Source organism: Notothenia rossii (assembly GCF_949606895.1).
Source record: "Notothenia rossii genome assembly, chromosome: 4".
NCBI classification, from domain to species: Eukaryota; Metazoa; Chordata; class Actinopteri; order Perciformes; family Nototheniidae; genus Notothenia; species Notothenia rossii.
The window spans coordinates 75785993-75798258 of record NC_136902.1 but is presented as its reverse complement, the minus strand read 5'-3'; the positions used below and the strand labels follow the sequence as shown (position 1 = coordinate 75798258).

Genomic DNA, 12266 nt, shown 5'->3' with positions numbered 1-12266 from the left:
TCATGACTGTGAGTCTTTTCACTGACATCATACCAATATTCAGCTGAAAATAATCCAAACTAATATCATAAAACTGATATATATAAGAAAGCCCAGAAAGAATCTGAAAATCCACAAGGCCATTATTCCTGATTTTTCTGAGTCATCCCAGAGCAGCGAGGAGGTTTTGGGGGGGAATGTAGCTGTACAGCCATGGCTGCTCTATTACTCACTGTGTCGTGTTGGCAGGGGCTCAAGAGACAATCCTCAGACTGGGGCTGAGGTCAGGAACGTGCAAGGAAAACTTGCATTTCACTATGTCAGCTAGCATACTACTTAGCCTCCCTCTCACATAATGTGTCTTTCAAACTCTTGAAGCCCTTACAGGCGGTACATGTTTTTACAGTATAACCCATCTCCCCCTCCTACACACACACAGCTTGACATCCCTCAGCGTTATTACTCCTATATGTGTGTGATCTCTGGTCTGTGAAGCGTATGATTCCATCTCATACATGTAGGGAGTAGGGGACTACAAACGGAGTCTAGGCCTCCTTCATGTGTAATCTCAATTGAAAGACAAAGACATTAAAGAAGAAATAATGTTTTGTTCTCAGATCAAGGCACATAGCCTGTTTTTGACACCTTCTTTGCATTCACAACCCCAACCACAGTTCTTATCCTCTTCTTGGCTGTTGATGATGCACACATTTCTTTTCTTGGGCTATTTATCTGTAATATGTAGTTTGATTAGGAGCCAGAAAAGATGACATTGTAATTATTCAAATGTTCACTGTTTTTACATAGACCTTGAAAATGTGAATAACATAGTTTAGCTTTCCTTTGACCAACTCTCTCATTTTGCTTGTCCCAACAGCCAATGTTTTCAGTCACACCCAGCCTTGCAACCAATGTCAATGCTGCTGCGGCAGCAGCCGCTGCGTTTAACCCTTACCTTGGCCCTGTTTCGCCTGGCCTGATGCCCACTGACATCTTGCCCAGTGGCTCCGTACTGGTCACCAGCAACCCCAATGTATCCATACCAGCTGCTGCTGCTGCCGCACAGAAACTCATGAGGACAGACAGACTGGAGGTGAGCAACACCCACACACATTCACAAACACACACACAGATGTATGTTTAAAGAGATTAAATGTTAACAATGGCACATATTCCAAAAACCAAACAGATAGTTGGATTTGTATCATTTTTTGTTCACTTTGATATCAGTTACAGATTAAAATATAGACCAACAAGACTCTACTAAACACCACGCTCACTTCGGACCTTTTCCTCAGCTATGCAAACATATTGTGCTTTGAATAGGGCTGTGCCTGTTTGAATATTAAAGACATTGGTTGGAAAGTATTGCTTCAACTGTTTCTGTTTGTAGACTTTAATTATGTATCTGGCCCACAATTTATGTTACAGTAACTTCATCCAATTACCATAATAAAGTCATTACCCAGACTTAAGCAAAGATAGACGTTAATGAGAGTATGTCTACAAACACAGCTGTTTTCCATGCTGCATCCCATCAACCAGCAGGATACAACTTTGTTTAGCTTGAGCTCAAGATAAACTGTATCATGTCATTTTAAGAAACATCTTTAATTCTTACATGAGGGCAATCAGTTATTTGAAACCTGAGTGCCGCTCCTCTAGCTGTGTTCAGAAAATCATTAATTGGAAAGTAAGTCAATCTCCTCCATTATGCAGCCCTATACCCGGGAAACACAAATTGGAATAATGGGCAAATCGTTAGAGGCAGCCAGGAGGCGTGCAAGAACGTTGGGAAGGTTACATTTAAAATGGTACGTTGGGTAGCTTGGTAATTAACAGGGGTGAGGCTGAGGAAGTCTCTGGGCCAAATGAACGAGTGAATGACATGCATAGCAAGAGAGTGGTTCAATGAAAGGAAGAAGAGATCGAGGGCGATATAGAAAATCAATTTGTAGGCCTGTTGTTGTGTGAGGGGAGCTACTGGGGCAAGTAGACAAATATAACAGAAAAAAAGGGTAAAAGTTTTACATGTGATTACATTCCTTAACTAAGTCATGAATGCAGAGAAGTTATAAGGGTGTAGGAAAACTAGAGGCCAGAAGTTGTTGATAGAATGATATAAAGATTCAATAAATTGTCTAGCAAAGGATTGATAGAAATCCACCCCAAGTCTAGTAAGCAGACTAACAAATATGTCATATTTATCAATCAAATGCAATAATTGGAAATGGAGGAAACATCTGCTCATTTTTACAGTCAGTGGTTAGGTTTACTGAAAATATGTACGAGAAAAGGGACAGACATATTTTAGTTTCTAGTGTGTGTCATTCAAAATAAACATAGCTGGAATTTGGTGGACCAACACACATGCGCAGATATGGTACAGGCTATTTCCTTGAGGCTGACAGAAATTCCTTTTTTAGAAAAACAAACCTTCAGACTGTTATCCTGAGAAATACTTTCCAGACAGTCTCTCTGTCTCTATCTTTATGGAGCTGTACTGCAGCCTTTCATTGTGCATTACATCATAAGGTTGCTTACCTGAAACCATGGTGATGTAAATGGCTCAGAGGGACAGTTACCATGGGGACAGAAATATGATTAATGGGCCCTTTATTTGTTTGTCTAACTAAGCACTTCCACTGGGTTTGCTCTCTCTAATGCATTCTTAACCGCAGTTAAAAACCCTGGTCCACACCTGGTGCAAAGAACATTAAATTGCTTCCATTCCACACTCACCTGATTCCATGACTCTCACTCTGTCTTTCCTTGTTCTCCATCCGTCTGTCCTTTACTCTTTATTCATCAACCACTCTCTCACTTGCTCTCCCTCCCTTGTTTCCTCCCTCCCTTACTTGCCTCTCAAACGTCTGCCTGACAACAAGGCAGTCCCTCTCCTTTTTTTCTTCTCTTTTTTTAAATAAGACCAGTGTCAGCAGTGATGATGGTTGCAGTGGTGAAGGATTATTGTGTATGAGTGTGCTTGTGTATGTGTACATCAATATGTGAATGAATATGTGATAGAGATACAAAAGAGAAAGCAGAGAGACAGATAGAGAGAGAGAATCCTGCTTCATCGCTCACACAGATTGGTGATTGGGGATGATGAGCTGTCATGACAGGAGACTGAGCAGGGGTAGTTTGTAGATTACACTGTTGGTGGTCTTTTGTCTGTCGGTCGTTCCACCACAAATCAAATACTTTATGCATACAGACAGTGAGACTGGTAAACAGACATTTGGTAAATGGCTTGTATCTACAGTATTACAACAACTGATAGATCGATACAACACACCATGAAATTACGTTTAATTTAGAGTAGGATCCTGAATGCAATTCAGATACAATGGAGGCTGACTGTTCCCTGAGATCTAGATTATAGGTTATCTAGCTATGTCAATTTGGGGGGAAAATGCTGCCTCATAATTGATATGTGCACCCACCTTGTGTCTGTGTGTGTGTTGTTGTGCGTGGGCTGGATATTACGTCAGCTGCAGCCACCCTTGAGGGCAACCAGCCTCATATTTCCCATGAGCCTCATTGAATCTCTACATTCTAGCTGAGGCAACCAGTTTCCGAACTGCTCAAGCAGATGTTGCCCCCTTCTGTCTATATGGAGAAAAACAACAACACATCTCATTTGAATAATGGATAAATGTTATGTGATTGATGAGTCTGTAAACACTGGTTACGATCTGTGCTGCTTATCAATCAACAGTAATGGCCGAACCTGTCATTAAGATTGGTTAGCTCTGTCTGGTAAAGTGATTGTCAGGTTCTGAAATGACTGAACAGATTGATTACTTCATCAAATCTGAAGTAAAGTGAACAGTAACTTCATGATGTGCGTGTCTGTCTGCTGTTTGTGTGCATAAAGGTGTGTTATCATGTTGTGTTCTCAACATTTAACAATAAAAAGTTGTAAAAGGCGAGTTTATTTGTGTAATTTTGTGCACCAGGTGTGTCGGGAATACCAGCGGGGTAACTGCTCACGTGGGGAGAACGACTGTCGCTTTGCCCACCCATCAGATAGCACGATGATCGACACCAACGACAACACAGTCACCGTGTGTATGGACTACATAAAGGGCCGCTGCACGAGGGAGAAGTGCAAGTACTTTCACCCTCCGGCTCACCTGCAGGCCAAGATCAAAGCTGCCCAACACCAAGTTAACCAGGCAGCGGCTGCTGCAGCCATGGTAGGTATCTGTCCACAGATTGTAACATCATTAAAGACTCAAGCTAAATAACATTTAATGTATCATAGCAACCTCAGTTTATGCAACAGGATGAATAACTTTCAGTTCAAACCATTTAAAGGTCCCCTATTATACTGTTTTTCATCAATATATTTTAGGTCTCAGATATAATACAAAACATGTCTCTGAAGTGTTTTGCTCGATATACTGTACCAAACAGATCGTGCATTGTAGCATCCCATAAACCGCTCTGTTTCAGCCCTATTTCAAAAGTGCTGATTCTCTGTCTTGTACTTTAGATGAAAATAAGGAGCCACTCCCCACGCCCCTCTGAGAGATATTTGGTTAAAAAGAACACAATGGTGCTCTAGGAGGAGATTCAGGTGATAAGGTGTGTTACCTTGGTTGGTGATTGGCTAATGGTTACAAAAGCCAAAAAATCGTTATGACATCATAAAGTGGCCAAAATCTGATCAGCTCATTTTCAGATAGGTTTTTATATAAATGGATCAGGACAAAAAGTGAGGGGACACATCTTGATGTATAAAAGACATGAAAAAGAGGATTTTGCATAATAGGTGACCTTTAAGTATAACCTAAAGAGTAGAGTTCATATAGTTATCCCATAGATTAAGCCAGATTTGATATATCATGCGATGTCCAAAAACAAATTATTGCTCCCTTTAGCGCTGACCCAATATGCACCGAGAAGATTCAGAGTTGATGTATGTTTAGCAGCAGGCTGTGATCATGCTAGTTTGTGACTGGGCCTACTGCTCCCCTTCTCCTGCTCTTCCTTGTTTTGCGGCTTTGATAGTTATACATTTTGTTGTTGTTTGCAGTCAATGGTTGTTAGATTTTTTCTAAATAGTCAACTGTAAAGCTTGCTGTTAATTTCCACCTTGTTTGTGTTAGCTTTCTAAAATGTGTCCCAATCAGGTATTGTTTATTATAGCCCTTTGCCTAGTCAAATGTTGACTTTTATTTTAACTGATAGATATAAAATATGTATTTTTTAAGCATTACGTTTTTTTTGTGGAAATGAAAATTGTTAAAGACTGTTTAAGAGCTGGGTGGTCAAATGGTGTGGGACTGCAGGTCATGATCAAGTTAACGTGCTATTTAAGCAGTTTAGTACTAGAGCAAAAGTTGCCATAACCCAGTACAGATTGTAGATAAAGCCAGTATCTGGAGCATGGGTCAGATACAGTAGATGACATAATACTAATGTATCTATTATATACAATTATCCAGGATTGCCTTGACAACAATGCTGGTTAATTGGCTCTTGATCTCGAACCGGATCTTCTTTTCTGGCCCGGAACACCATACACTTAACATTATCGTTAACAGAATTTTATTCTAACAATAATCTATGTCAAACCCTAATTATTTTTGCATGCCTTAGTCTTGTTATTGATGTATATTGCATTCCAATGATTTGTTTTTATTTGTTTGTTTGTTTTCGTTTTTTTTTTTTCACCAACCCACACTGCACTGCTGCCCCCATGATGCACCTTCGCTTGCTGGTTTATGTTAATGCGCTTGAACCCCATTGGCCCATTGCCATCATGTGCTCGCTGCCTGCTAATTAAGACTCAGTCGGCTGTCAAATCACTGAAGCGACCCCTCAACGCAACTTTTGACCTGGTACTATGACCTTTCACCTTTTAGCTTGGCATGTAGCTGTGGTGTAGTAGATATACCTTTTTAGTTGTAAAAATCTAAGTAGATGTAATGACAAAACACTAAGGGGCGATGAACTGATGAAGCCATTCGTTTCGTATTTTTTTCTTTTTTGTAAAAAGTCCATTTGAAATTTTTATCGAAAGATGACGGACTAAACAAAGAAAGAAGACCTTAAGTAGTAGACCCCCCTACATATTGTACTCACAGTGGTCAGTTCATCACCTTAAGTGCATCTCAAAAGCAAGTTATTGATGGCATGCAAATATAACATTTTAGTTGCTAATAAAACAGTCTTTGCATGATTCTGTCACTTCCCATGCATTTTTAAGTGTTAAAGAGGTGTCTCAACATGGCTTAATGTACTATTCTCATGAAGCTGGCAGTGCAGCTTTCTCTTACTACATCATTTCTGTTGTCGGTCCAACAATCAATACAAAAAACCAGTTTCATAGCTGTGATTACAGTTATGGTAAAAGAAAGATCTAAATATGCCTTAGCCTGCGAAATATGTATTGAACAAACTGCTTAATTCAAAATCATATTATAGATCTGTGACATTGTGCTAAGAACACTTTTTTGGTTATGATGAGCAAAATAAACGTCACAGTTTGTCAGCTAGCTCCACTGTTCACCGCTTGCTTGCAAGTGTCTGTAAAAGCTGTTTGAAAGGGACACTTAATCTTCTAATGAAATTCTTTTTTTCTCTCTGTCCTGAATGTCACTGCTACCATCCTCTGGTTTCCCTCACTCCCATCCCTTTATTTTGGTGTTGTCCCCTCTTCAGGGGCTCCCTCACATCTTGCCTCCTTTACCAAAGAGACCTGCACTTGAAAAATCCAATGGTGCCACCACTATGTTCAACGCTGGCATGTTCCAGTACCACCAGGCCCTGGCCAACATGCAGTTTCAGCAGCAGGCTGCCTTCATACCGTCAGGTAAGGCCAAAGCCTTCTTGTGTGGTTGGATCCCATTGCTATTGGCTGTCAAATCACATGTCTCACAACTTATTATGTTTTGACATCAGCAGTGGATGTCTGAATGTGTGATTTAATTATTAATGACAAGGCAGAACATACATGCATGGACTTAACTGCACACTCTATATACCATGGAGTGACGAGTCAGGTTCATTATTAGTATTTGTAAAGGTATTAGGACTACTCTTTTATGCATTTATATCTGTGTAGTATTTGCAATTTTACATTATTTTACAGTTGATCTTTTTATCAACCACAATAATGATTATCAATAATTCTGGTAATATCAGTTTCAATGTCATATTATATATATATTCAATGGCTTTTGAAAAATGTCATGGATTTTGATCTCAAGACAATATACTATGCAACATTCTTGTATTCACAGCTCTATCCTTGTCTGCCAAGTATTAGATTGATGATTTATGCTAGCTTATTTTCAGAATGTTAAATTGTAACATTTCTATCTGTAAATCAAAATCCATCCCAACGTTAAATCCTATATGTCTGTTTTTATAACACTTGTAATTTGTTTTCTTAATTTTTGTCTCCTCCCTATTCACTCCACTCCCTGTTGCAATGCATGATGGGCAGGCTCGATTTTTTGCATGACACCAGCAACAAGTATTGGTAGGTGCCAGCATTCCTTACTGATTATCTCTGAGCCCATTGCAGTCAGTCATTCAACTCACCTCATACTGTGAGCGCAATCGCCATTTCATGAATTTAGATTTTAACATCAGACTGGAAAGGCATAATGTAAACCCTTTCAAAGGAGCCGACAGTGTGGCTGATAAAATGTTAATTGTGAATGCAATGTAATTATCTAATTTTAATTAGAAGTTATATGTTTTATTATGCCCTGCAATACATCTACAGTATGTGGTATTGAATGAACCTCGTTTTGCTCTGCCACAGATCTGTCACCTAATGCTTGTAGCAGTCCAAACCCCCCTGACCTTTGCTTCCTTATACTTCCATCCCGAGTGTTTTAACCTCTAGAGCGCCTCATTACAAGAAAGGACTCTAAAGTTCACTTAAAATAGATTTGATTTAAAGCTATTTAACATATGTTTTAAATGTTTGTTATCATCTACAGATAGATGTGTAGAAGTGAATACATGAAAAGCTTTAAATCTGCTCTGCTTCAACTACCTGTGTGATCTTTCTTTTCAAGTACCCATGATGCACGGTGCTACTCCAGTCACTGTGTCTGCAGCCAACACGTCTCACACAAGTGTTCCCTTTGCAACCGCAACAGCCAATCAGGTTTGCTCCTCTTCTGGCTTTTCTCTCTCTCTCAATTCAATGCAATATGCCACATATTGGCATGAATGTCAGGTGAACAATATCGTCAAAGTGTCAAGGATAATACAATTCAATAGTGATATGATAATAAAACATAAAATACAATTCATTCATTAATTGTATTAATTCTCTCTCTCTCCCTCTGTCTCTCTATATCTCTCTCTCTATCTCTCTATCTATCTCTCTATCTATCTCGCTCTCTCTCTCTCTGTCTCTCTATCTCTCTGTCTCTCTCTCTCTGTCTCTCTCTCTCTCTGTCTCTCTATATCTCTCTCTCTCTCTGTCTCTCTATCTCTCTATCTATCTCTCTCTCTCTCTCTCTCTCTGTCTCTCTATCTCTCTCTCTCTATCTCTCTGTCTCTCTCTATCTCGCTCTCTCTCTCTGTCTCTCTCTCTCTCTCTATCTATCTCGCTCTCTCTCTCTCTCTCTCTCTCTCTCTCTCTCTCTCTCTCTCTCTCTCTCTCTCTCTCTCTCTCCCTCTCGCTCTCTCTTCACTTTTGGTATCAGCTCCGACTTATCAGTATATGTTTTTTTTTTAATAAATCTTATGATTCCCATGTGCCTCTTAATAAAAAATACATGAATGGCTCATCTCTAATATTTGCTAGCTTTCCAGAGACTCTTATCTTATTTAGATACTAGATACATCCTTTTTTAACTTGAAGTGCCGTTTGTCCTCATTACAGTCTGACCCCTTTTCTTCCGTCTGCCTTTTTCCCTCCCCCTCCCCCTCTCTTCTTCCCCCTCAATCAGATTCCAATGATATCTGCAGACCATATGACTAGTCACAAGTATTTGACCCAGATGTAGGAGTCCCAATCAGAACAGTATGTACTGAACATCCTTCTAACCTCTCACATTCTTGCTTTAGAACAATACTGATGTGTTTTACCCAGCTTTATAAGTTAAGGATTTGCCGCACTTCATATTTAGCAGCTGACAACGTTATTTGGTCAGCCAGTTACTGGGAGTTTGGTTCTGTTTTTTCATCAGCAAGATTATTGAAAAATGTATGACCCAGTTTTCATGACTATATGTCATCCCATTCCAATTTCAAGATGATGAGAACTGTCTAAACTATGCTTTGTTACAGTTTTTCCATTAGATGGATTTTTTCTTGAACCACTCTTCCAGTGGTTCAAGAAAAAATCCATCTAATTTTCAAATAACAGGGAGGATGCACATTATTTTTTAACTGTTGTTATCTTTCCTGTCTTACTTGCTTTATCCTCTGAAAAACTAAGGTCATTAGTGGTTTAACAGAGAGTTATGCATTTAAGCCAGATATTATAAAAGCAAGAATATTCAAATTAAAATCTTGACATTTGAAGTAAAATAAACGTTTTCATTTAACATTGTGCAGGGTTTTGTAGAATCTTCCAACATTGACATAAGGCCTTGCCATGAGAAATCCCAGTCCAATTTCAAGCTGATGAGAACTGTCTAAACTATGCTTTGTTACAGTTTTTCCCACATTTGTTTTCCTGTGTTTTCGCAGATGGACTGGAGTGAGCTGGATAGCTGGAGCTGGAAGATATCGCCTGCAACACCAAGAGCAAAACGGAAAACCAAATCTGGGTTTGTGATAAATCTGTATGTTAACATAGGAGGCAAAGTTGGTTAGGATTGTTTTCACGTGTACTTCATGCACACTATTACACAACAGAAAATACCATCATTTGTATTAGAGACTGCCTTTCGATCTGTGAAGGCAAATTACCTTTATTCACCAGACACACTTTGAATGTTAACATGAGGTAAACGAGTGGAGCAGTCGCCAGAAAAATCGACTGGATTGGTACGTCCATTGACCAAGAACCATGACGTTTGTTTGTTCATTGGTTTGCGGTCTCTGACCTAAATGTGTTTATATGTTTACACAAAGGTGCACCTTGTATTTAATTTGACATAAAAAAAATAACTTGACTGAATCACATATGCATGCACAACGATTTTGTTTATGATTTTACTTTGTTAAAGGGAAATGACACGAGTGCCATCAGAGGCAAGATAGCAACTGAATGTCTGTAAGGTGTCTTTCAAACCTTTGTAGCCTACCTTTCTATTTCTTAAAGACATGTCTTTAACCTTGCAGGCATCCCTGTAAAGTACCATACTGTACATCTCAAACACAAATGAATGGTATTAAAGCAGTTCTACAAAGTGTTAAACTCATTAATTCCCTTTAAGACGTCTATTTTCTTTGTTGGACAGTATGTGGTGTCCAATGTTTTGACCTGTCATTACCTGTGATCCCCGATAGCACCACTGCTGATTAGATTACCTTACCCAGATGTCTGCTTTAATCAAATCTTCTACTGAATTAATAGCTTTTTTTTATTTTCTGCTTAGACTCTGTGGTTGATGTCAGATGTTTAGAAAGGAAATTACTGGTTCAATGCTGAGACAGAATATCAAAACGAGGCAACTGGTGATGTATTAATATGACCCGATTTGTTTTTCATTTCTATGGTTATGCAGATTTTAAGAAAGATAGTCAAAGAAGATTAAGTGTAATGTATATGTAGTTTGACATATTTAAGTATAGTTGTTTAATACGTTTACCTGAGAGCTGCTTTCAGATAGTCAGCCAAAGTCTTTCGTGTGACTGTCACTAGAGTGTGGGTAGACTATTTTAAAATGTGTGGGTAGCACAAGTGAGCCCAAAGTAGGATCGGGGGTACAGAGTAGATCTCTAGAGCTCTTTGTTTTGGTTGTGTTCTGGGTGTTCTTCAGGCATATTTAATTAGTGGACAGTACAGGGAAAGTGGCAGGAAAATAAACGATTGTATAACTCATCCAAAGCCTTAGAATGTACCATCGGGTCAGCACAATGCAACATGCCATTTTGAACCATCCAGTTGCCTAATCCACGCCATATTAACACACACAAAGCACTATGTAATTGTCACTTTTTGTCGGTGTTTTCTGAACTCTCTCGTGTTTTCATTTAGATGAGGAGTGTTTTACTTTTCTTTGTTTGGATAGTACGTTGATGTTTAGTTTGAATTTAAGTTTTGCTCATATTTATCTTTTAATGAATATAAGGTTAAAAAATGGTGTGTTTGTGTGTTCCTCATGCACATTTTCCTGAAATTCCATGTAATGTTAATTTTAGTATCATTATGATTGTAAACTGAATATTTTCTACGTTATGCATATTGTTGAACTGTATGCATATTGTCAATTTCTCTAGTCTGTTTGTGTTCTTTGAACAAAGATGTTTTATATGAGTATCCAACAGTGATGAAATAATAGAACAGAGAGGCTAAGTTGTCACTGTGGCAACCATCACCGATAACTGAGTAATATTTTAAAGATTGTAAGGTTTGTAACTAGTCATGAGAAAAAAAAGACTATTATAATAATCTAGTTCTTAGATGTTTAGAGTGAAAAATGTTATTTTCTACTGTATCCATTTCAAATAGTAACTATTGTTTTAATATTTTTACTCTCCCTGGAAATTGGGCCATGTTGGAAAACAAGCTGCATATCTGATCACTTTTTGGGGGCGTCACTGGCGGGGTCAGGTTAACATGGCGAGTAGGAAACTGAGTCTGCACACTCGTCTCTTACTGAGCCATCTGCCAACAAGAAGGGTGGGTGGGGAATCGTGAAGCGATAAAGGTGTTAAAGGTTGACTTTTTTGCACTCTGTACATAGTCAAAAAAGAGAGAATCATGTATATTGAGATCTTATTTTGAATAAAAAAATGATGTCTATAATGACAAGGAATTTTGCTAGGATAACAAAAAAAATCTTATGAAAGGCTGAACAAATTTGCTTGCATCAATTCGGGCACTGAGTTCTTACTCTCCGACCTGTTTCAGAAAAGGCAGAGTGTTGCTCTTCTTTTTCGTCAGCAGCTTGTAGTTTGCCAGGTAACCTTCCGGAGGAGGCGTCCACTACCCTCCAGCGTAAGGGCCTGACTGGGTGGGTCTGGTCCCCTAACCTGCCTGCACTGACAGGTCTGTGTTTCATGACCACGCCCACAGGCCCAACCAATCACAACACCTCCTGTCTCCTTACTTTACACCGAGAGGAATGCATGTTAAAGGCAATACATATTCCGTAAAAAAAAAATCACAACAGTAATATTGAATAAGAAAA

General features: G+C 38.9%; 1 protein-coding gene across 9 annotated transcripts in view; it reads left to right on the top strand.

Annotated features, from left to right (window-relative positions):
* The window catches only part of LOC307035863 (muscleblind-like protein 1), a 124609-nt gene extending 112343 nt beyond the window's left edge, over positions 1-12266 (top strand). For 6 of the 9 annotated variants that reach the window (XM_079675677.1, XM_079675676.1, XM_079675683.1 and 3 more), the window contains 7 exons: positions 857-1072; positions 3942-4181; positions 6655-6805; positions 7442-7477; positions 8025-8116; positions 8910-8983; positions 9655-12266. In XM_079675677.1, the coding sequence (XP_079531803.1) occupies positions 857-1072; positions 3942-4181; positions 6655-6805; positions 7442-7477; positions 8025-8116; positions 8910-8966 (792 nt within the window). In that variant the 3' untranslated portion in view covers positions 8967-8983; positions 9655-12266. The remainder of the gene's footprint in view (positions 1-856; positions 1073-3941; positions 4182-6654; positions 6806-7441; positions 7478-8024; positions 8117-8909; positions 8984-9654) is intronic. The other 3 variants (XM_079675679.1, XM_079675681.1, XM_079675680.1) reach the window with 3 other exon arrangements.